The 26,101-nt window shown below is 46.0% G+C and overlaps 1 protein-coding gene across 1 annotated transcript in view; it reads left to right on the forward strand.

The window, feature by feature from the left end:
- Positions 1-17,086: 17,086 nt before the first annotated feature.
- The window catches only part of GRXCR1 (glutaredoxin and cysteine rich domain containing 1), a gene marked incomplete at its 5' end in the record, with an annotated part of 28,050 nt that continues 19,035 nt past the window's right edge, over positions 17,087-26,101 (forward strand). The window contains one exon of the mRNA XM_081960298.1: positions 17,087-17,494. Coding sequence (XP_081816424.1) covers positions 17,087-17,494 — 408 coding nt within the window. The remainder of the gene's footprint in view (positions 17,495-26,101) is intronic.

Here is a 26,101-nt window from a genome sequence, read left to right on the forward strand (position 1 = left end):
ATGGTCTGCACCCCCCCCCAAAAAAAAACCCTGCACCAGCAGACTGCATATAATGTTCCCCAGACATCTGGCCGTCATCTGGCCTGCACAGCGTAAATCAGATCCCAGCCAATTTTTCTTCCTGGAATTCAAGACAGGATCCTGTGTGGACAGAAATCCTCGGGAGAAAAGCATAGAACGGTTAAAACTGCGCGGTTTGGGATTTCTCCAAATTAAGCTACTGGAAGTGTGAGGAATAATTTAGGAGAGCCAGCTTGGCTTAGGGGCGCAACGGTGAACCTATGCCAGGCATGCCAGAGATGGCACGCAAAGGACTCGCTGCTGGCAGGCGCCCCCCGTCGGCCCAGGTCAGAACTCTGTGGCCTTTCTTTCGTGAGCTTGCAAACCACGAAACAGAAGTTCATGCGAGAAAAAGATCTGACCTCTTGTGGCACTGCCAGGGTTGGGATGCACCACCTCCCGCCGGCCACCTCCCGCCAGCCAGCTCGTTTTTGGGTCCCTGCTGCGCATGCATGCATGCATGCATGCGCATGTGCATATTCATGCATGTCCCGTGTGCATGTCCATGCATGCATGCACAGGCACATTTGTGCGCTTGCGCACACCTTTCAGCCTGGATAGGAGCGCGTGCGCAGTTTGGGCACTCGGTGTCTAAAAAGTTCCTCATCACTGGTCTAGTGCTGAAGGCAACAGGCTAGAAACCAGGAGACGGTGAGTTCTAGTCCTGCCTTAGGTATGAAAGCTGGCTGGGTGATTTGGGGCCAATCACCAGGAGGTGGAGAGTTCTAGTCCTGCCTTAGCCATGAAAGCCAGGTGGGTGACTGGACCAATCACCAGGAGACCATGATTTCTAGTCCCGCCTTAACCATGAAAGCTGGCTGGCTGACTGGACCAATCACCAGGGGGCCGGGATTTCTAGTCCCGCCTTAGCCATGAAAGCCGGCTGGGTGACTGGACCAATCACCAGGGGGCCGGGAGTTCTAGTCCTGCCTTAGCCACGAAAGCCGGCTGGGTGAATGTGGGCCAGTAGCCTCCTCGCAGGATTGTTGTGAGTAAAATAGGAGGAGGAAGGAGTATTAGGTAGGTTCACCTCCTTGAGTTTTGTTTTTTTGTAAAAATAATACAAGCTGAATTCAAAGAAATAAGTAAGTAAGTTGTTGGGGAACAGCAGGCACACACACAAAAAATTAGATCTCTGGGACTAGTGACATGTAAGAGTCTTAAAGGAATATTTTTTTGTTTGAAAAGTTTATTTTTATTTTTTGTTTTCTATATACAATTATAGGTATACATTCACATAGTTATTATTCTTTTTTTACATTTGTTGTTGTTATACATTTGTTATTCCATTTAAAAGATTATAATAACATTTTGGGTCGCTTCGTTTACCATTCCTCACCTGTTTTGACACTACGTTCCCCCCCACCTTTCTTTTCTGCCTCCCTCCCTTCTCTACTTCCCTCCTTCCTCCTCTCCTTTCCCTTCCTTCTTCCCTTACCTCTCCCCTACTCCTCTCTTCCCCTTCCTACCTTCTCTCCTTCTCTCTTCCTCCCTTCCATCTTCCTCTCCTCACCTCTATCTTCCTTCCCTCCTCTCCTCCTCCTCCTCTCTTCCTTTCTTTTTCTATTGTTGCAGGTGTCTCTTCCAGCTCTTTATTTTTATTTTCTTGGAGTGGTTATTTCCACAGACCCAAAAATAGTTGAACATCATTTCTTGTTCCCTTATCAAATCTATCCTGACTGTGTTCCCCCCCCCCCTTTGTATCTCACTTTTGCATATATACATATATTATTATTTTCTTCCCTATTTTCCCACCTCTTCCCCTCCTTTTCCACTTAGTGGCATATCCTCTGGGTTCCTTACTTTCTTTTCTGCATGTCTTTCTCTAACCATTCATAGAGTCTTCCCCGTGTCTTGATGTACACCGATTCCTCTTTATCCTTTATTTTCAAAGTCGACCTGTTCATCTCTGCAGGAACCTTAAGGGAACCAGTGAGTCCTTTACTTGGGTCTTTGGAGAAATGGATGTATGGATGAGGGGAATAAAGGCAGAGAAGGAGGAGAAATAACTAGCTTAATCAGGCATGATGGTGCTAAGCAAAACAGATGGATTAGCAGATGGTTGGTAAGGATTTAGCAATATTGCCTGCCTCGCTCTTAAGTCTGCGTGAGTTTATTAAAAATCAGTCATGCCAAACCGAGCTGATTTTTTGATAATGGCCATTTTAATGGATGTCAGAAGTGCAGTGCGTTTGGACAATTGCCTACCCAGCCTTCACCACAAGCTGGAAGATCACGTCAAGTGACACATCCTAAGATTCTGTTGGAAGACATGTCCTTCTGGGTTCAGCTCCAAGGGGTGGGGGGGAAGACACTGGAAACATGGAGGCTGCTTGGAAAGATGGTTTAATGGTGGACAGGATCACCTGGCTTGAGCTCCTGAATGGAAAATGGGGGATCAGATGCTTCCAGATGTTGGGGGAAGAAGAAAAAAAAAGAGAGAAAAGGGACTTGCTGGATTTTTTATACTCTGTTCAGCCCCACCTCTCTGCTTCCTGTTCCTGTGTAAGAAGTATTCTGATTGGTTGTCAGACTCCCATGGGTCCACGCAGGGGCAACTCTCTAGGTTGTGTTTTGAGTCCAGGTTTGGTTGAGTTCCCAGATGCCCTGTGGTGAGTTGGGTAAAGGGCTAATACTATCATGCCTTAAATCCCTTAATCTGAAGGGGGGGCACTTTGCTATGTAGAATAGACTGGCAGGGGCATTTTAAAGGCCTAGTAAGGAAATTGGGGGCTATTAAGAGCGAGTCTGTTTCCTGCCTAAAAACATGTTTCTCCACTTCTGATCCGGGGAAATATAAAATTCTGCCTTTTCAATAGTTTTCAGGATATTTCGTTTTTTCTAGGAGAGGGGTGGGTGCTAACTTCCTACAATTCCATGCTAGCTTCCATTCTGGTCAAGGTATTCATGAATGGATTTCACAATCCCCAAATATACCGTATTTTACGGAGTATAAGACGCAACTTTTCCCCCCAGAAAGAGGGTGAAAATTTGGCTTCATCTTATACACTGAATGTAAACCCCCCCCCCAACAGAGGCCAAAATCGCGAGACATGGAAGCAGCAATGGTCAGTGCCAATCCCTGCAGCTGATTGGGGTTATTCGGGCAGTCCAATCCCCCCCCCCCTCCCCGCCAACTACCTGTAATATGTAGTAGCATGCTCAGGAGATATACAGGCTTTAATTTCCCCCCTGGTATTTGGTAACCAAAATGTGGTGCGGTGGCCTAGAGGAAGGGCTCTTGCTTCACAATCCAGAGGCTGTGAGTTCGATCCCAGGTAGAGGCAGATATTTCTATCTCTGGGCACAATGAGAATATCTCTGCTGAACAAAACTCCGCATTGGCGACCGGAAGGGCATCCGGCCAGTAAACACTCTGCTAGCTTCGTTCAGTTGCCTAAACTCCAGCCCGCAAGGGATTATGGGATCGTTAAAAGAAGATGATTTGGTAACCAAAATGCAGAAAGGAAGAACTATCCATTAACTATTAATTATCCAGATTTTTTGTTTCTATGGCAACGAAAGTATTATTCTTTGCAACGCAATGCACGTTCTAATGTTTGTCAACTTTTTTGTGGAAGTCTAGTAGAGGTTGCATCTTGTGATCATGAATTCACACACACACACACTTTGTTCATTGTGCAAGGCGAGGCTGTTGAGCAGGGATGAAGAGCAACTGACGTATTCATATTTGCCCGGGGCGGATAAATATCACCCCCAGGCTCCATCCTACATGCTGTACTTATTTTAGAAACCGCGCGGGCTGTGCATTGTCTACTAAGAACCACATTCACTCTCTGCTCCGATCTGGACTCAAACAAGAAGGCGGTTTTGCCATGCAACAACTCCCACTCCAACCTGTAGCCTGCAGGAAGATTCTGTTGGCTGTATTAGAAAATAGAGCATTTTGATGGTTTGTCCTACGCCCGCAAAGTTGGAAGTACCTCATCGCTCTTCTGAATAGAATGGAATGTAAGAGAAGAGAAGAGAATAATATTGGAAAAGAATGGAATGGAATAGAATATCGGAATATAGAATAGAATAGAATAATATCAGAAAAGAATGGAATGGAATGGAACAGAATGGGATAGAATAGAGAAAGGAATAGAATAGAATAGAATTGGAATATAGAATAGAATAAAATAGAATCTCTCTCTCTTTCTCTCTCCCTGCCTATCTCTCTACCTCCCTCCCTCCCTCTCTCTCTTTCTCTCTCTCTCCCTCCCTCCCTATCTACCTATCAAATTGGTGGCCAAAAGAGAAGGAAAGAGTCACTGGAGAAGAGCCTCATGCTGGGAACGATGGAGGGCAAAAGAAGAAGAAGAAGGGGACGACAGAGAAGGAGGGGGCTGGATGGAGTCACTGAAGCAGCAGGCATGAGCTTAAATGGACTCCAGAGGATGGTAGAGGACAGGAACACCTGGAGGAACGTTGTCCATGGGGTCACGATGGGTCGGACACAACTTCACAATTAACAACAACACCTATCTGAATTTTGTTCCCCCTGGGACTTGATCTGGTCGATTTAAAAAAAAAAACAGCTTAAAATTTTAAGCCCAAAATTCCAACCTGAATCTCTTGAACAGAGATGGGTAGAGAACGCTGTTCTATTATTAGACTTCACCTACAGTAATCTAATAAAGTTCTAGGGCAGAAGTGTAGGATTGTGTTTGCAATGCTTTTTTTTTTTAACGTTGTCATAATATTGTAATTTTTTTTTAAAAAAAGGAAAAATTCTTTTCATTCAAAATAAACGTTCGGTTTCGGAGACGCAAAACCGATTCTTGCATATAAAAATGTCCCGTCTTATTCCCATGGCAGGCAAGAGACCTATTATTAGGCGAATTAGGCTGCTTATATTGGAAGGAATTTGGGCAGCTTCTGTGAGCAATTTACCTCTTTGTCATATTCTCAGCCGTTGTGCACAGAGAATGCTAAACAGATGGAAGCCTACAAACCCAGGAGGTAATTTTAGGATAATGGTCGGCCATCTTTCGATGACTGTAAGAAGTAGTTTAAAAAAAGATTGGTCTCCCTCTGACCCATCAGCCCTCTGGTCTCCTCTTTGGTATCTCTCTCTATGTTGTAGCCCGCTAGTGGAGCTGGCAGCAGACTCGGACAGTGAGGAGGTTGGGGAGGAAGATGGGCCAGTCCTGGAGTCTGGGGAAGGCTCGGACAAGGGCTCTGTGTTGGAGGCAGAGAGGAGGCCAGAGCCATATGCCAGTTATCAGCTGCCTTCGGAGTCAGACATCAGTGAGGCAGAAGAACAGCTGGAGCCTGTTCCCAGTGTGTGCATGCGCAGAGTTGCCAGACGAAGGGAACAGCTAAAGAACAGGGGTCGACTTGGGAGTAAGGCCACAGGTGGACAATGAATGGCCCCTCCCAGAAGAAATAAAAGAGGAACGAAAGGGGAGGGGAGTTTGCAGGAGACAATTAGTTCGCTTAATCGATTCGTGACTCTCCGAGAGTCCTTGCCAAGTTTTGCAGAGATCGGCCTGTCAGCTCTCCAAGCCAGATAAGGTCTGTGACTGTAAATCCTCCCTTGAAAGACTTTTCTGGATGTGAATGAGCAGAATTCACAGTCAATTAATCAAGGTTGGATCACAGATTACCAGCCTATGGTAATTTACAGCCCATGAAAGTGCATCATTGGACAATGTGATTAATGACACACTCTGGGAGGACTGGAGGGGCGGGCGGGAAACAGGGTCACAGCTGAACTGTGTGGCAGAGTTGACTTCACTCGGGAATGGTGCTGACATGTTGCTCCTAATAAATAACTGGATTTCTTTTGAAATTTGGCCCGAGGCTCATGAGTTAATTAGGGCATCCGTCGGAACCCTGACAGCAGTGTTAATTTCTATGAATGCATGTTAGATTTAAAAAAATGCAGTAAAATGTGATAAATATGTTGCTGTATTTCTGTGATACAAGGTGCATTGAAGGGTTAACATACACTGATTAGTAGGTGCCGCCATTTTGTTTTTTGCTTCTGCACACGTACAAAACAATTTTTGTTGTTCTGGCGAACTAGTAATAGTGGTTGCCGGTACCCACCCCTGGCCCCTATGCACGTGGGGCCCACAGACAAGGGCCCATTAGGCCCATGCGTTAAGACAGCCCTGCTCCCAGTGAGTTCCTGGAGGAAGTTACGACAGATTTTCTTTTAAGAACTTCTGTCTTCCGTGAAACTTGACGAGGCAGGCGGGAATCTGGGCTGAATTTAAACGTGGCAGGATTTTTAACCTTGCAACAACCTCTTTTGGGGAGGATTGGGGGAAAGTGTTTCTTTCCTTTTTCTCACACTCTCTCTATTTCCATTACAATAGTATTATTTATTGATTTTCCACACCGGGAAAATCTCACGCTGTTGTCAAAAATCTGAGACTGCAAGCGAGGGAAATATTGGTCTCAAACGGTACTTCTTGTTCCTCTCTTACTGAACGAGAAGTTTCTGGCTTGTGCCTATTCTGATCTAAAATTAATGGGACTCTTGGCTGGTGTAGGAAAAAAACTCAGCTTTCTGCAGTTCCCAGGAAGATGGGGAAAAAATAGCCCATTAATTCTGGAGGGTTTTTTCCCCTCTTTTTCTAATTTTTAATATTTTAAAAAATTAGAATAATCTCTCTATAGAAAGATCTGTGTGTCCATGCATGCGTGTCTGTGTGTGTTTGTGTATGTATATTCCAGCATAACGCCTCGAGCAATTTCAACCAAACTTGGTACACAGATGACTCTGGAAACAAATACTGTGGGGGGTAAGACACTCCTAAAAGCCCTCGGGATCTGTGTTCTGTTAAGATACAGCCTATCGTGCCTTAAAATGGCTTCTACTGTACAGCACCATGGTAACTGCTTCACATTACTCCTCAAGGGGGCTCCTTCTGGTAAGGGAGGAAATTCCAGCATTAGAAATTACACTTCTGGGTGCACAGGGAAAAGGTTTTTTAACTAATCTAGTTGTTGACGCAATTAACTCAGAAGGAAAATAAGAGAAGGAGAACAGAAGGGAAAAGGGTAGGGAAAGAAGGGAAAAACAAAGAAAAGACGTTGACCTCAACTCCCTTTGGTGCAGTAGAATAAGATAATAACACCAAACCTCCATTTTTTTTCTTTTACATGATAGTATACACTCGCCATTTCTATAACAACAAGCCTATCTCACCGGTAAACCCAAAATCAAACTTTTGGGTTTTTTCCCCACCTCCAGTGCAAAGTCCAGAAGTGGTTTCCAAGTAGAAATGAAAGTAATTGTTTCTTCTTCTTCTTCTTCTTCTTCTTCTTCTTCTTCTTCTTCTTCTTCTTCTTCGTCTTCGTCTTCGTCTTCGTCTTCGTCTTCTTCTCCTTCTCCTTCTCCTCCTCCTCCTCCTCCTCCTCCTCCTCCTCCTCCTCCTCCTCCTCCTCCTCCTCCTCCTCCTCCTCCTCTTCTTCTTCTTCTTCTTCTTCTTCTTCTTCTTCTTCTTCTTCTTCTTCTTCTTCTTCTTCTTCTTCTTCTTCTTTTTCTTCTTCTGCAGCCATCTCTGCCAACTCCACTGACTTTTGCAGCCATCACTCCATTGTGGGAATCAAAGCCTCCTCCCATTTTTGTGCATAAAATAATCTTGCTGTAACATATATAACATCAAATTTCCAAATCTTTTCCCATTAAACTCAAAAGAAAAATCCCTACTTTTATCTTTATATTCACTTTCAGAATGGATGTTGTGGGTTTTTTTCTTCCTCTTGAAAAAGATTTGACTCTTAAGATCACTGCTGAGGCACTGTGGGAGAGCCTGCAAAATTACTGATAAATGAAAAAAGAATTGTGCATTTGTTTTATTGGACTGAATGTCATTCCTTTAAGTATTCTTGGGGTGTCAAAGCTCTACCTGGCACCCCATGAGCTCAGGTTCCTCTCAGTTTATTTCCCGGTGTGTCTTCCGAGACTCGGCTGATGTCACCCAGAAGATTCCAAGGGAAGAAAACGCAGTAAACAACAATACATCTAGCTACGATTCCTGGCAACCAAAGGGAAAAATAAACATATTTCAAATACATTGCAACCACTATAGCAATTGCAAGATCTGTTCACTTCTGTTTGCTTCAGTGGAATAGACCGATCTGGAGCAATGATATTTCAGTCACAGTATAGACTTTATTGTCATTGTACAAAATAAATACAACAAAATTGGTTAGTCATGGCTTTCTGGTTCCCTCTGTGTCTTGTTTACTTTTCCATTCTTCCGTCTCTAAGTTTCCTTTCTTTCATTTTCTTCATGTCATTAATCAGATAAGCTCCTGGTCCCTGTGCAATTCCGTTCTGATTGTCTTCCCAGTCATTTAAAACCAAGCGTCGTAAACCTGTCATTTTTTGTAATGAAAATTACCCTCACTTTTTCTGTATCTTGGTCTGTAGTCTTATTGTTTTTTTTTTTAAAAAATCTATCTATATAACTATATCTATCTATATTCTATATACATATAAAAATGGCTCTGTGTCTGTATGTGTGTTTAGGCATAACTCTTGAACGCCTCGAGTTATTTCAACCAAACTTGGTGCACAGATGACTTACCCTCTGGAAAGAAATACTCTGCGGGGTAAGACACTCCTAACACCCCTCGGTGTGTATGTGTGCTGCTAAGATACAGCCTGTTGTGTCTTAAAATGGCTTCTAACGTACTGCGTAAAATGGCTTCTACTGTGCAGCCCAAAGGTAACGGCTTTGCAGTACTCCACATGGGGGCTCCCTCTGGTAAGGGGGAAAATCCAACATTAGAAATTAAGGTGGTATCCCTTTACAAGTGCATCATTGGACAATGTGATTAATGACACACTCTGGGAGGAACGGTATCCCGTGCTCCAGGCAGGCTCCGGTACACCCATACTGGGGTGTACCGCCTGCAACCCACCACTGCACCATAGGCACCGTCATCTTGTTTTTTGCTTCTGTGCAAAAAGCAATTTTAGCATCAAGCGCACGCGCGCGGGGGCACATCTCTGAGAGAACCAGCAGTAGCCTCTGCCGGAACCCACCCCTGGTTCACACCCTGCTGTTGAAAGCCCACACACTGGACGGGCCATGTTGCAAGGATGCCCGAGCATCGCGTCCCTAAACAACAACTCTATGGTGAGCTGTCTCGAGGAAAGCGATCGCACGGGGGGCAAAGGAAGCGATACAAAGACACATTGAAACTTTCACACATTGAAAGACACGTTGAAACCCTCCTTCAAGTCCCTGGATATCGACACCACCTCCTAGGAAACCCTGGCCCAAGACTGATCAACATGGCGCAGGCAGATCCACCAAGGCTGCCGGATATCTGAGGACAGAAGGACAACCGTAGCCCAAGAGAAGCGAGCACTCTGCAAAGCCAGAGCTACAAATGCTGCAACAATGGTGGCCACACATGTCTGCCCGACATGTGGCAGAACCAGAGGTGTATTCGGTCGGTTCGGACTGGCTCAGGCGAACCAGTAGCAAAAATTTTGAGTAGTTCAGAGAACCGACAAATACCACATATCTGCCTGACATTTGGTAGAACCAGAGGTGTATTCAGTCGGTTCGGACTGGCTCAGGCGAACCAGTAGTAGAAATTTTGAGTAGTTCAGAGAACCGTCGAATACCACATATCTGCCTGACATTTGGTAGAACCAGAGGTGTATTCAGTCGGTTCGGACTGGCTCAGGTGAACCAGTAGTAGAAATTTTGAGTAGTTCAGAGAACCGTCGAATACCACATATCTGCCTGACATTTGGTAGAACCAGAGGTGTATTCAGTCGGTTCGGACTGGCTCAGGCGAACCAGTAGTAGAAATTTTGAGTAGTTCAGAGAACCGTCGAATACCACATATCTGCCTGACATTTGGTAGAACCAGAGGTGTATTCAGTCGGTTCGGACTGGCTCAGGCGAACCAGTAGTAGAAATTTTGAGTAGTTCAGAGAACCGACAAATACCACATATCTGCCTGACATTTGGTAGAACCAGAGGTGTATTCAGTCGGTTCGGACTGGCTCAGGCGAACCAGTAGTAGAAATTTTGAGTAGTTCAGAGAACCGTCGAATACCACATATCTGCCTGACATTTGGTAGAACCAGAGGTGTATTCAGTCGGTTCGGACTGGCTCAGGTGAACCAGTAGTAGAAATTTTGAGTAGTTCAGAGAACCGTCGAATACCACATATCTGCCTGACATTTGGTAGAACCAGAGGTGTATTCAGTCGGTTCGGACTGGCTCAGGCGAACCAGTAGTAGAAATTTTGAGTAGTTCAGAGAACCGTCGAATACCACATATCTGCCTGACATTTGGTAGAACCAGAGGTGTATTCAGTCGGTTCGGACTGGCTCAGGCGAACCAGTAGTAGAAATTTTGAGTAGTTCAGAGAACCGTCGAATACCACATATCTGCCTGACATTTGGTAGAACCAGAGGTGTATTCAGTCGGTTCGGACTGGCTCAGGCGAACCAGTAGTAGAAATTTTGAGTAGTTCAGAGAACCGTCGAATACCACATATCTGCCTGACATTTGGTAGAACCAGAGGTGTATTCAGTCGGTTCGGACTGGCTCAGGCGAACCAGTAGTAGAAATTTTGAGTAGTTCAGAGAACCGTCGAATACCACATATCTGCCTGACATTTGGTAGAACCAGAGGTGTATTCAGTCGGTTCGGACTGGCTCAGGTGAACCAGTAGTAGAAATTTTGAGTAGTTCAGAGAACCGACAAATACCACATATCTGCCTGACATTTGGTAGAACCAGAGGTGTATTCAGTCGGTTCGGACTGGCTCAGGCGAACCAGTAGTAGAAATTTTGAGTAGTTCAGAGAACCGTCGAATACCACATATCTGCCTGACATTTGGTAGAACCAGAGGTGTATTCAGTCGGTTCGGACTGGCTCAGGCGAACCAGTAGTAGAAATTTTGAGTAGTTCAGAGAACCGTCGAATACCACATATCTGCCTGACATTTGGTAGAACCAGAGGTGTATTCAGTCGGTTCGGACTGGCTCAGGCGAACCAGTAGTAGAAATTTTGAGTAGTTCAGAGAACCGTCGAATACCACATATCTGCCTGACATTTGGTAGAACCAGAGGTGTATTCAGTCGGTTCGGACTGGCTCAGGCGAACCAGTAGTAGAAATTTTGAGTAGTTCAGAGAACCGTCGAATACCACATATCTGCCTGACATTTGGTAGAACCAGAGGTGTATTCAGTCGGTTCGGACTGGCTCAGGCGAACCAGTAGTAGAAATTTTGAGTAGTTCAGAGAACCGTCGAATACCACATATCTGCCTGACATTTGGTAGAACCAGAGGTGTATTCAGTCGGTTCGGACTGGCTCAGGTGAACCAGTAGTAGAAATTTTGAGTAGTTCAGAGAACCGACAAATACCACATATCTGCCTGACATTTGGTAGAACCAGAGGTGTATTCAGTCGGTTCGGACTGGCTCAGGCGAACCAGTAGTAGAAATTTTGAGTAGTTCAGAGAACCGTCGAATACCACATATCTGCCTGACATTTGGTAGAACCAGAGGTGTATTCAGTCGGTTCGGACTGGCTCAGGTGAACCAGTAGTAGAAATTTTGAGTAGTTCAGAGAACCGACAAATACCACATATCTGCCTGACATTTGGTAGAACCAGAGGTGTATTCAGTCGGTTCGGACTGGCTCAGGCGAACCAGTAGTAGAAATTTTGAGTAGTTCAGAGAACCGTCGAATACCACATATCTGCCTGACATTTGGTAGAACCAGAGGTGTATTCAGTCGGTTCGGACTGGCTCAGGTGAACCAGTAGTAGAAATTTTGAGTAGTTCAGAGAACCGACAAATACCACATATCTGCCTGACATTTGGTAGAACCAGAGGTGTATTCAGTCGGTTCGGACTGGCTCAGGCGAACCAGTAGTAGAAATTTTGAGTAGTTCAGAGAACCGTCGAATACCACATATCTGCCTGACATTTGGTAGAACCAGAGGTGTATTCAGTCGGTTCGGACTGGCTCAGGCGAACCAGTAGTAGAAATTTTGAGTAGTTCAGAGAACCGTCGAATACCACATATCTGCCTGACATTTGGTAGAACCAGAGGTGTATTCAGTCGGTTCGGACTGGCTCAGGTGAACCAGTAGTAGAAATTTTGAGTAGTTCAGAGAACCGACAAATACCACATATCTGCCTGACATTTGGTAGAACCAGAGGTGTATTCAGTCGGTTCGGACTGGCTCAGGCGAACCAGTAGTAGAAATTTTGAGTAGTTCAGAGAACCGTCGAATACCACATATCTGCCTGACATTTGGTAGAACCAGAGGTGTATTCAGTCGGTTCGGACTGGCTCAGGCGAACCAGTAGTAGAAATTTTGAGTAGTTCAGAGAACCGTCGAATACCACATATCTGCCTGACATTTGGTAGAACCAGAGGTGTATTCAGTCGGTTCGGACTGGCTCAGGTGAACCAGTAGTAGAAATTTTGAGTAGTTCAGAGAACCGTCGAATACCACATATCTGCCTGACATTTGGTAGAACCAGAGGTGTATTCAGTCGGTTCGGACTGGCTCAGGTGAACCAGTAGTAGAAATTTTGAGTAGTTCAGAGAACCGTCGAATACCACATATCTGCCTGACATTTGGTAGAACCAGAGGTGTATTCAGTCGGTTCAGGCAAACAGGTAGCGGAAATTTTGAGTAGTTCAGACAACTGGCAAATACCACATGTCTGCCCGGCATATGGCAGAACCAGAGGTATATTCAGTCGGTTTGGACGAGTTAAGGCGAACCAGTAGCGGAAATTTTAGTAGTTCAGAGAACCGGAAAACATCACCTCTGGCTGGCCCCCCTACCCCCGTCATTCCTGTCCTAGATTCCCCTGATTTTTTTTAGCTCAGCTGATTTGTGTGGCGGAGCAGATGCCGTGCCTCAGCTGAGCTAAAATACAGCTCAGCTCACCAGCACTGGTGGCCTTTGAGTGCGGTGTGCACATGCGCAGTGCGCTCTCATAGAACCAGTAGGAAAAGATTTGGAATCCCACCACTGGCAACATTTTGTGCCCGTACAGGCCTTACCAGCCACCCGTGGGCCCAGGGTAGACAGCCCACAACCTGTTAGATGCCAAGGTCCTCTTTCAACACGATGGATGAACATCAATGCCTCTATCGTTTAAAGAACGACATTTTCCATTCATGTATTAATATGTTGGCATGTCTACCCTCCTGTGGCAGCAAGAATGAACTACATCTGCGATGAAAGAAACAAATATGGCCATTTGTTATGTACTTTTTGCCTTGAAAGAGACGGAGAAGAAATCTGTGAGAGGTTTTATATCGAGATACGTATTCATCTTCTTACTGTTTCCACCTTCCCTTAAAACAGTGTTTCTCAAACTTGGCGACTTTAAGTCCTGTGGACTTCAACTCCCAGAATCCCCCAGCCAGCATAGCTGGCTGGGGAATTCTGGGAGTTGAAGTCCACAGGACTTAAAGTCGCCAAGTTTGAGAAACACTGCCTTAAAACATTAACAGAATCCTTAATGGCCTGAAAGTCGGCGTCTCTCTTAGATGATTGACAGTCAAGCTGCAGGCATTTCGCTTTTCATCCAAGAAGCTTCTTCACTTCTTCTATTCTTATTCTCTATAGTTTTAGCGTAAAGAATAAAATGCAGAGCGGTAAAACGAGGAAAACGAAATGAAACAAAAACATACATTCAATCCTAACAACAACAAAATAGTGTACCAAAAAGGGGGAAAACGTGTTCTATTACATTTAACATTTAACACGTATGATCTACCCAGGTTGAGTGCTGAAAGAAAAGAAAAAGGAATAAATTCTCCTCCTCTTTTACAAATATATATCTCCCCCCCCTCTCTCCCCTTCCCTATCTATCTATCTATCTATCTATCTATCTATCTATCTATCTATCTATCTATCTATCTATCTATCTATCATCATAACCATCCATCCATCCATCCATCTCTCTCTCTCTCTCTCTCTCTCTCTCTCTATGCATACACCCCCCCCACTCTCTCTGTGTGTATATATGTATGTATGTATGCATCTATAAAATCTACCATATCCACCCTTCTATCATCTATCTATCTATCTATCTATCTATCTATCTATCTATCTATCTATCTATCTATCTATCTATCATAACCATCCATCCATCCATCCATCCATCCATCCATCCACCCATCCATCCATCTCTCTCTCTCTCTCTCTCTCTCTCTCTATGCATACACCCCCCCACTCTCTCTCTGTGTATATATGTATGTATGCATCTATAAAATCTACCATATCCACCCTTCTATCCATCTATCTATCTATTTATCTATCATCTACCACATCCATCCATCCATCCATCCATCCATCCATCCATCCATCCATCCACCCAAAATGTCTTTGCAAATGTTTGCAAAGATCCCTTTGCAAAAATGACCGTGCATAGCCGTTAGGAGGCTTCCAGAGTGCTCCTGGGGGCTAGGAAGGGTATAAATGAGTGAAAAATGGGCCAGTTTTTTGCTTGTTTTTGCCCCGCTGCCCCCAGGAGCACTCTACAAGCCTCCTAAAGGTTAGGCATGCCCTTTTTTTTGACAAAGAGTGCAAAAAACCTTTTTTAAAAAAATTTGCCTCTTCAAAACCTTGGTGCGTCTTATACTCCGGTGTGTCTTATGCTCCAAAGAAATACGGTACTTCAGTGAAGAGAAGGACCAGGGGAGATATGAGAGTGGGGTTGCAATATTTGAGGGGCTGCCACAGAGAGGAGGGGGGAAGTCAAGCTATTTTCCAAAGCAGCTGAAGGCCAGACAAACCATTTATTAGAAGCGGGGCTTGTTTCAGATGGCAAAACATGCCACGGTAAAGAAAACGCAACAAAGCAGAAAGAAAGAAAAAGAAATAGTTTTGTTGCCGTTTGACTGTCACAGAAGGATATAGGTTGGATTGAGAGCTTGCTGGGTTGAGACGGGTTGCCAAAACTGTAATTATCCCTTTGAAAGCGGATGGGATGAAAAATTTCCTTGAGATAAGGGTTCTAAGCCATCTAAAATAAAATCACTTCCCCCCCCCTCCTAGGATTGTCTTCTAGTATTAGGAGCAGGGGTGGGTTCCTGCCAGTTCTAACCTCTTCTATAGAAGAGGTTCCACAAATCTACAGTGCCATTTAGAACCGGTTCCAGCTCCCTCCCCCCCGCCCGTCAGCCCATCATCAAGATGAAGAGCGAGAGGAGGAATTCTGGGAGTTGAAGTCCACAAGTCTTAAAGCTGTCAAGTTTGAACACCCCTGGGTTTTTTTTTTCTAAAGGGTTAGGGGTGCAAGGGTCTTGTAACTTGACAGCTTTAAGACTTGCATACATCAATGCCAGAGTTCATGAGCCAACATGACTGGAGGAGGAATTCTGGGAGTTGAAGTCCACAAGCCTTAAAGCTGTCAAGTTTGAACACCCCTGGGGTTTTTTTTCTAAAGGGTTAGGGGTGCAAGGGTCTTGTAACTTGACAGCTTATATTATATAAATGGCTGTGTGTGCATGCTCCAGCACAACCATTTTCAGTGGTGTGTGTTGTTAAACTGTTCTTTTCTTGTATCCTGCCCATAAACCCATGAAAACCGATGTGCTATGTGTGTCTGAGATACATTCGGATTTAGAATAAGAGAGTTGGAAGGGACCTTGGAGGTCTTCTAGTCCAACCCCCTGCTTAGGCAGGAAACCCTACACCACTTCAGTCAAATGGATACTCAACATCTTCCAGTGTTGGAGCATTCACAACTTCTGAAGGCAAGTTGTTCCACTGCTTATTTGTTCTGTTAGGAAGTGTCTCCTCAGTTCTAAGTTGCTTCTCTCCTTGATTAGTTTCCACCCATTGCTTCTTGTTCTGCCCTCAGTTGCTTTGGAGAATAGCTTGACTCCCTCTCACAGGCCCAGGGTAGCTGTGAGACCACCTACTGCCATGAGTAGCCTCCCACCGTCCAGTACGATCCCACAGAGTTGGCCTCCTCAGGGTGCCGTTGGCCAGACAGTGTCGGCTGGTGACTCCCAGGGGGAGAGCCTTCTCTGTGGGAGCGCTGCCCCTCTGGAATGAGCTGCCCCCGGAGCTTCGCATAATCCCCAATCCTTCTGACGCGCCCTAAAAAGTTGGCTTTTCCAGCAAGCCGGCCTGGCCTGTTAATTTTATCAAATTTTTAAAATGTTATTGTTATATTAATTGGGTTTGTTTTTTGGATACTTATCTAATTTCCTTTTAACTTTTTGTGATATGTGTTTTTTAATGCTGTAGTGTACACCACCCTGAGTCCTTTGGGAGAAGGGCGACATATAAATCCAATAAATCCAATCCAATCCAATTCTTTGTGGCAACCCCTGAGATATTGGAAGACTGCTATCATGTCTCCTCTAGTCCTTCTTTTCATTAAACTAGACATACCCAGTTCCTGCAACCGTTCTTCATATGTTTTAGCCTCCAGTCCCCTAATCCTCTTTCTTACTCTTTCTAGAGTCTCCACATCTTTTTCTACATCGTGGCGACCAAAACTGAATGCAAATATTCCAAGTGTGGCCTTACCAAGGCCTTATAAAGTGGTATTAACCCTTCACGTGATCTTGATTCTATCCCTCTGTTGATGCAGCCTAGAACTGTGTTGGTTTTTTTGGCAGCTGCTGCACACGGCTGGCTCCTATTTAAATGGTTGTCCTCTAGGACTCCAAGATCCCTCTCACAGTTACTACTCTTGAGCAAGGTAACACACATCATTTGATATTTTTTAAAAACAAACAAACAAAATTATTCGGCTTCTCCCACCCAGGAGAAAGTACAGCCTGGATCATTAATATTGAATAGGCTCTCTCATTTTGCAGGTGTTCATTTAAAGGTAACCATAGCACACCGGGACATCCATAATTTATGGCAGAACTGTGGTCTAACGTCTCGGGCATCCTATTTCCTTTAGTTGGTGGCTTCATATCAGCCTTCCTGCTGTCAGTGGAAGACAACTTTGATATTGTTATAAGTGTGAGGATCTGGCGTCTCTAATGACAAACTAGACCGGGGATGATGTAAGCGGGTTCCCGTCAATGGATGGGACGATGTTGACGTGGAATACCCCGGTTGAGGGGCAGAGGCCGCCGAGGAAAGTACGGTTTCGCATCACGTCTTCTCACAGCGGACGAATCTTGAAGGAGGTCTATATTGATGGAGAAGCATCAGATTCCTTGGATTCAGAGTGTACCAGCAGCTCGGGAAGCGACCCCAACAGCCGCCTCAGAGAGTCGGACGGACAGAACAATGGACCGGCCAGCTCTGAAGGCAATGAGAACGAGACGGAGGCGGAAGAGACATTCGCGTTCGTGAGGGCCGCCAAAGAACGAGGCTTTGGCACCAAATGGATCAACATCCTCAGCAGAAACGGGACGGTCAGAGGAGTGAAGCATAAAGTCAGCGCTGGCCAGGTCCTTTTCGACAACTTAAGCAAAGCCTTCGAGGTAAGCGGGCGATTCCTCCTCTTATCCGATCTCCCCTTCTCTGCTTCTGGGGTGAAATCCAGCAGGTTCTGACAGGTTCTGGGGAACCGGTAGCGGAAATTTTGAGTAGTTTGGAGAACCGGCAAATACCACTCTGCCTGCCCCTGCCCCCATCTATTCTCTGCCTCCTGAGTCCCAGCTGATCGGGAGGGAATGGGGATTTTGCAATATCCTTCCCCTGGAGTGGGGAGGGAATGGAGATTTTGCAGCATCCTTCTCCCGGAGTGGGGAGGGAATGGAGATTTTGCAGCATCCTTCCCCCGGAGTGGGGAGGGAATGGGGATTTTGCAGTATCCTTCCCCTGGAGTGGGGAGGGAATGGAGATTTTGCAGCATCCTTCTCCCGGAGTGGGGAGGGAATGGAGATTTTGCAGCATCCTTCTCCCGGAGTGGGGAGGGAATGGAGATTTTGCAGCATCCTTCCCCCGGAGTGGGGAGGGAATGGGGATTTTGCAGTATCCTTCCCCTGGAGTGGGGAGGGAATGGAGATTTTGCAGTATCCTTCCCCTGGAGTGGGGAGGGAATGGAGATTTTGCAGCATCCTTCTCCCGGAGTGGGGAGGGAATGGAGATTTTGCAGTATCCTTCCCCTGGAGTGGGGAGGGAATGGAGATTTTGCAGTATCCTTCCCCTGGAGTGGGGAGGGAATGGAGATTTTGCAGCATCCTTCCCCCGGAGTGGGGAGGGAATGGGGATTTTGCAGTATCCTTCCCCTGGAGTGGGGAGGGAATGGGGATTTTGCAGTATCCTTCCCCTGGAGTGGGGAGGGAATGGAGATTTTGCAGCATCCTTCTCCCGGAGTGGGGAGGGAATGGAGATTTTGCAGCATCCTTCTCCCGGAGTGGGGAGGGAATGGAGATTTTGCAGCATCCTTCCCCCGGAGTGGGGAGGGAATGGGGATTTTGCAGTATCCTTCCCCTGGAGTGGGGAGGGAATGGAGATTTTGCAGCATCCTTCTCCCGGAGTGGGGAGGGAATGGAGATTTTGCAGCATCCTTCCCCCGGAGTGGGGAGGGAATGGAGATTTTGCAGCATCCTTCTCCCGGAGTGGGGAGGGAATGGAGATTTTGCAGCATCCTTCTCCCGGAGTGGGGAGGGAATGGAGATTTTGCAGCATCCTTCTCCCGGAGTGGGGAGGGAATGGGGATTTTGCAGTATCCTTCCCCCGGAGTGGGGAGGGAATGGGGATTTTGCAGTATCTTTCCCCTAGAGTGGGGAGGGAATGGGGATTTTGCAGTATCCTTCCCCTGGAGCAGGGAGGGAATGGGGATATTGCAGTATCCTTCCCCTGGAGTGGGGAGGGAATGGGGATTTTACAGTATCCGTCCCCTGGAGTGGGGAGGGAATGGGGATTTTGCAGTATCCTTCCCCTGGAGTGGGGAGGGAATGGGGATTTTGCAGTATCCTTCCCCTGGAGTGGGGAGGGAATGGAGATTTTGCAGCATCCTTCTCCCGGAGTGGGGAGGGAATGGAGATTTTGCAGCATCCTTCCCCCGGAGTGGGGAGGGAATGGGGATTTTGCAGTATCCTTCCCCTGGAGTGGGGAGGGAATGGAGATTTTGCAGCATCCTTCTCCCGGAGTGGGGAGGGAATGGAGATTTTGCAGCATCCTTCCCCCGGAGTGGGGAGGGAATGGAGATTTTGCAGCATCCTTCTCCCGGAGTGGGGAGGGAATGGAGATTTTGCAGCATCCTTCTCCCGGAGTGGGGAGGGAATGGAGATTTTGCAGCATCCTTCTCCCGGAGTGGGGAGGGAATGGGGATTTTGCAGTATCCTTCCCCCGGAGTGGGGAGGGAATGGGGATTTTGCAGTATCTTTCCCCTAGAGTGGGGAGGGAATGGGGATTTTGCAGTATCCTTCCCCTGGAGCAGGGAGGGAATGGGGATTTTGCAGTATCCTTCTCCCGGAGTGGGGAGGGAATGGAGATTTTGCAGCATCCTTCTCCCGGAGTGGGGAGGGAATGGGGATTTTACAGTATCCGTCCCCTGGAGTGGGGAGGGAATGGGGATTTTGCAGTATCCTTCCCCTGGAGTGGGGAGGGAATGGGGATTTTGCAGTATCCTTCCCCTGGAGTGGGGAGGGAATGGAGATTTTGCAGCATCCTTCTCCCGGAGTGGGGAGGGAATGGAGATTTTGCAGCATCCTTCCCCCGGAGTGGGGAGGGAATGGGGATTTTGCAGTATCCTTCCCCTGGAGTGGGGAGGGAATGGAGATTTTGCAGCATCCTTCCCCCGGAGTGGGGAGGGAATGGGGATTTTGCAGTATCCTTCCCCCGGAGTGGGGAGGGAATGGGGATTTTGCAGTATCTTTCCCCTAGAGTGGGGAGGGAATGGGGATTTTGCAGTATCCTTCCCCTGGAGCAGGGAGGGAATGGGGATATTGCAGTATCCTTCCCCTGGAGTGGGGAGGGAATGGGGATTTTACAGTATCCGTCCCCTGGAGTGGGGAGGGAATGGGGATTTTGCAGTATCCTTCCCCTGGAGTGGGGAGGGAATGGGGATTTTGCAGTATCCTTCCCCTGGAGTGGGGAGGGAATGGAGATTTTGCAGCATCCTTCTCCCGGAGTGGGGAGGGAATGGAGATTTTGCAGCATCCTTCCCCCGGAGTGGGGAGGGAATGGGGATTTTGCAGTATCCTTCCCCTGGAGTGGGGAGGGAATGGAGATTTTGCAGCATCCTTCTCCCGGAGTGGGGAGGGAATGGAGATTTTGCAGCATCCTTCCCCCGGAGTGGGGAGGGAATGGAGATTTTGCAGCATCCTTCTCCCGGAGTGGGGAGGGAATGGAGATTTTGCAGCATCCTTCTCCCGGAGTGGGGAGGGAATGGAGATTTTGCAGCATCCTTCTCCCGGAGTGGGGAGGGAATGGGGATTTTGCAGTATCCTTCCCCCGGAGTGGGGAGGGAATGGGGATTTTGCAGTATCTTTCCCCTAGAGTGGGGAGGGAATGGGGATTTTGCAGTATCCTTCCCCTGGAGCAGGGAGGGAATGGGGATATTGCAGTATCCTTCCCCTGGAGTGGGGAGGGAATGGGGATTTTACAGTATCCGTCCCCTGGAGTGGGGAGGGAATGGGGATTTTGCAGTATCCTTCCCCTGGAGTGAGGAGGGAATGGGGATTTTGCAGTATCTTTCTCCTAGAGTGGGGAGGGAATGGGGATTTTGCAGTATCCTTCCCCTGGAGTGGGGAGGGAATGGGGATTTTGCAGTATCTTTCCCCTAGAGTGGGGAGGGAATGGGGATTTTGCAGTATCCTTCCCCCGGAGTGGGGAGGGAATGGGGATTTTGCAGTATCCTTCCCCTGGAGTGGGGAGGGAATGGGGATTTTGCAGTATCCTTCCCCTGGAGTGGGGGGGGGAATGGGGTTTTGCAGTATCCTTCCCCCTGGAGTGGAGCAGATTAGCCACAACATGCCCACTAAGCCACACCCACAGAACTGGTAGTAAAAAAAAATTGAATTTCACCACTGCTCTGCTTCCCTTCTCAAGTGTAACAAAAACCCACAACTCTGGTGTTGTGTTGAACGTTGCAAATGGCCCTGGGCTCAAGCCAGATGCCAAAAAATTGACCCATCTCCTGGGTCTGTGGATGAGGGTCTGTTTTCCCCCCTCACCTGCTGTGTATTTTAATTTTTGTGTATTTACGACCACAATAGAACCCAAAGCTGCCTACGTGTTAAGGAAGTTTTGCCCTATTTTACAACAATTCCTCGCCATGTTTGTTAAGTGAATCTCTCCAGTTGTTAAATTAGTAACACACTTGTTAAGTGAATCTGGTCCCCCGCCCCCATGACTTGGCTTTTCAGAAGGTCACAAAAGTGTTTTGCCTCACCCCCGGGACACTGCAGTCATCATAAATGTGAGTCAATTGTCAAGCATTCGAATATAAATCGTGGGACTACCCGGAGGGTGGGGGGGATGGTCGTAAGTGTGAAAAAAGGTCATGTCACCTTTGCCAGTTATGTTGTAACTTGGAGACGATCACTAAATGAATTGTTGTAAGACAAGGGCTACCTTTATGTGTTTCTTTGATTTGTTGGTCATTGATTATTATTATTGTTGTTGTTGTTGTTTTTATTATTATTATTATTATTATTATTATTATTATTATTATTATTATTATTATTATTATTATATACTAATATACTTATTTACTGTATATAAAACATGAAACTCAGCCAACTGAACTACTACTACAACTACAACTACAACTACAACTACAACTACAACTACAGCTACAACTTCTTCTTCTTCTTCTTCTTCTTCTTCTTCTTCTTCTTCTTCTTCTTCTTCTTCTTCTTCTCCTCCTCCTCCTCCTCCTCCTCCTCCTCCTCCTCCTCCTCCTCCTCCTCCTCCTCCTCCTATTATTATTATTATTATTATTATTATTATTGTTATTATTATTATTATTATTATTATTATTGGAGGTTTTTTTTATACAAGGTAAAGCAATATAAATGGTAAAAAACAGGGTGTTAAGAAAAGTAAAGTAAAAGTGATAATAGGAAAGAAATTGTTAAAAAATGAAAAAGATATAAAGAAATGGTTTCTAACCTTCTTTATGCCGGTTATAAATGCATTCATATTTCACCCTTTCTCTCCCTCTCTCTTTTTTTTTAAAAAAAATAGTTTTTATTAAACATTTTTACCTTTAAAAACAGAAAAAAACCCCAACAAATATAGAAAAAACAGGACAAACGTAACAATATATATAGTTTTATAACCTTCTGTATCGGCATACATGTTTAACTTTTGCAGTTCTCTCTTCTACATTGCCTTCCTATCAGTTTTAACATCTGTAACAGTGTAATAACAGTTGTACTAACAATTGCAATAATATTAATTGTTCACATCAGCATTATATGTGCATTATGGTCAATACTTTAAGTTTGATAGTAATTAGTAACTTTGGTTAATTTTTATTCAATGCTAGTTTAGAAAAGACAAAAAGAAACTTCTATTTCCTGTTTTGGCTTCTGTTTTCTACCCACTTATAAATTCTGTTCCATATTTTATAATCATCCAATTCTTCTCTCTTTTTTAACTCCATGGACTTTCCTCTCTAAAGCTATATCATGGTTTCTTTCTAGTCCAATAATCAAGCTCATGCATTGCAAGTTCAATTTGTTTTTTCCCCAGACCAAAAAACATTATCTAGAGAGTTTCCAGTTGTCAACCAATATAGTTATTGTCTTTTCCTTAACAAGTCAGTTTTGGAATCTTTGCAACTTCTCTCATCTTCAGTAACCATCCCTCCTTTGGTGGGTATGTGCAGGCTAAGGAAACTTCGTCAGTTGACATTAACTTCTCGTTCCAAGAAGCTTCTTCAGCTCTGGGTGGATGGTGGGGAGATGGAAGGATTGATACTCCTTGCAGGCAGCTGGTCATTTGCATCCTTTTAGGGGGTCGTTGAGGCCACTTGGAGGTTTTATCTGTGTCCTCAGAGTCACCTGAGTGGTGCAAATGGGTGTGGAGCTTTCTTGGACCCGTGGAAAGGAGTGTGTTGTGGAGTTGTGCTTTCTGCAGGATGTTTTTCTCTGGCCTATGCCCCTTCACTGTTGAAGACAAGCACAGGCTGTGGTGGATAAACCTGTGTTGCAGTGGTGGGGTAGGACCGCTACACCCCGGTACGGGCGTACCGGAGGTACTGTTCTGGTACGGTTCTCCAGAGGGCCCATCCGCCGGCCCTTCTTACCTGTATTTGAGCCGACCGGGGCTTACGCTTTTGACCAAAGTAGACGTAGAAAAATGGGCTTTTCGATCTTCCTAAAAAACAGTCCCGCTGCACGTGAGGTGATTTATCTCCTCAGATGTTCCCCTTGATTGATCCCATAGTCTGAAGGGGAGGAAAAGTTGCTATGGCGACCTCCCCTTTATCTTTCTTGCGACGGGTTGCCATGACAACACATCCTTCGGGCGCGAACTAAAAAGCAAAAGCGAGGAAGAAAGGTGACCTAACCATGATGGGCTGATCTTTTTCCTTGGTTATAGGATGGAGGTTAAGCAGGGGTGAGCGTCAAGCATTTCAACAATGGGTTCGCTGCCTAGTTGCTGGGGGGGGGGGGGGGCGTGGCCATGGTAGGCGTGGCTTAGTCAGCATCCTGCACCATGAAAACGCCTTCCTAGAGCCTCTGGGAGGGCTACAATGGCCTTCCCTGGGCTCTGGAAGCCCTCCCGAGGCCAGAAACGGGCCCATTTCCGCCCTTCCAGAACTTCTGGGAGGCCTGTTTTCCCCGCTCCCTGAGCCTCCGCGTGGGCCCTGCACTTAGCTCGCATCCCAAATGGGCCATGTAGAGACTCCTGGGAGGGGTGGGATGGGGTGGGATGGGCAGGGCAGCGTGGGGTGGGCGGGGCCAGCCAGGGGTGGGATTTGGAGGTTCTCCGAACCGGCCATAACGTCAGGGTTCAAAACAGCATCGAAAAGTAAATCAGAGTCCAAGGCAAAGGATTGCTCAACGTTCCCATTTATTAAGAGAGCCATGTTGGCACAACTGGGAAATCCCGAATCTGAAAGCTTCCCAGTTTTCCCCACCCAGTTGAAAGTTCAAGATTCCCACACCCACCAGTCCATCGCATAGTCCAATCTTCCACCCATCCAGGTGCAGAGGTGCAAAGATGAAGGATGACCTTGGCTTTCTAGAAAGAATGTTGTTATGGCTACCTATCATCTAACTCCGTACAATCCCGCCTCCCATTTTCCCACAATAGAAAAATGCATAGCAGAATAAGAGAAAGTGTGGCAGGCCAAAGACCCCAAAGAAAAGAGGGCTGCAGGCTTGACAGTTAGCTACAAGTTCTCCCGAATCGGGGCAAACCCGTCGCAGCCCACCTCTGAGGTTAAGGCTTCAGGATGGTAGTCCTCATGGTAATTAACCTGTATCCAAGCAGCAAGAAGTTGGATTGCTCTCCCTCTTAAGCAGAAAGATGGATTTTCCTGTAATAGAAATGCCACATTGGGATTTTGCTATTTGTCTATCAGCTCCCAATCAACTGAGATTTAATTAGCCAGACTTAATTTTTAAAATGCAGATTCCTTTTTGCTGGCATTGGGGATGTCTACTCTCATGAAAAGAAGGGCTAGGGGTGACATGAGAGCAGTCTTCCAATATTTGAGGGACTGTGACAAGGGTTTCAAGAAGAAACTGGACAGCCACTTGTCAGAAATGGTGTAGAGTTTCCTGCTTGTGCAGGAGGGTTGGACTAGATGACCTACAAGGTCCCTTCCATCTCTGCTATTCTGTATTCTGAGTCAAGCTGTTCTCCAAGGCACCTGAGGGCAGGACAAGAAGCAATGGGTGGAAACTAATCAAGGAGAGAAGTGTTATGTATATAGTTTTCCCTCTGGTCCGCTGCACTAGGGGGCGCTGTGCTAAGCGCTGATTGGCTGACTGCTCGGACAGCGGCATATATAAAGGCTGTCAGAGCAGAGCTCAGCTGTTGCCTGTTAGCGAAGCGCGTGTATTGTGAATTGCCGCGTTGGCAACCTGTTAGCAATAAATTGTTAGCATTCTGTTAAGTCCTGGCTCGCCTCCATTTGTCCACCTGTGTTCTCCGCAAGATAGAACAAGAAGCAACTTAGAACTGAGGAGAAATGTCCTGACAGTTAGAACAATTAATCAGTGGAACAGAAGTTGCCTCCAGAAGTTGTGAATGCCCCAACACTGGAAGTCTTTAAGAAGATGTTGGATAACAATTTGTCTGAAGTGGTGTAGGGTTTCCTGCCTAAGCAGGGGGTTGGACTAGAAGACCTCCAAGCTCCCTTCCAACTCTGTTATCCTGAGGCTTGTACAAATCTCTATTTCTGTTTTGAAGATCCTGGGTTTGAAATACGAGATGGCAGAGCATAGGACCATGAAATATAGCTGCTTTATGACACCCGTGGGTACTTCGAACCGCATGAACAAAAAGCGCTCACCCCGAAGCCAAGAAAATGCACATCAAATGGACCCTGGGGAGAAGTATATTTCCCATCCAGAAGTCTTAATAATTCATCCTCCCCCCCCCACTGTCTGTGCCTCCACCCCCCCACTTGGACTGCTCATTTGGATTGCTGAAGAAATTAAGCAGTAAATAAAAACAACCCATCAAAAATAATCCTTCTTGGGTTGATGCCTCTTTGGATAATTAGCATATGTCCTCATCTAAACTAAGGGCTACGAATAAAACATCACCGATGCATAATTAAGAATCTCAACCTTATTTAAACTCTCGATTTTCCTCGGCCGAGGAAGGGCCTGCTGCCTTTGCCTTCAGGTCTGTGAAAATGCCTGGAGGTAATGTTAATATATACTGATAAATAAATGAAGGGAGTCTATTTATTTCAAGCTATTTAGCTCTCATCAGCTAGCCATACCCTTGCTGGGATTCAAACTTGGGCTATTTTACATGTTAGGCAGTTATATTAACCTCTAGACCACAAGCTCTCCTCCCTTATCAGCTGAGCCAGGGGAATGATTAGATGGTATGCCCAAATGTATGTATGTATGTATGTATGTATGTATGTATGTGTATGTATATGTATATGTATATGTATATGTATATGTATATGTATATGTATATGTATATGTATTGTGTCA

The sequence above is a fragment of the Natrix helvetica genome (assembly GCF_964273705.1).
Source record: "Natrix helvetica genome assembly, chromosome: 7".
In the NCBI taxonomy this organism is placed as follows: Eukaryota; Metazoa; Chordata; class Lepidosauria; order Squamata; family Natricidae; genus Natrix; species Natrix helvetica.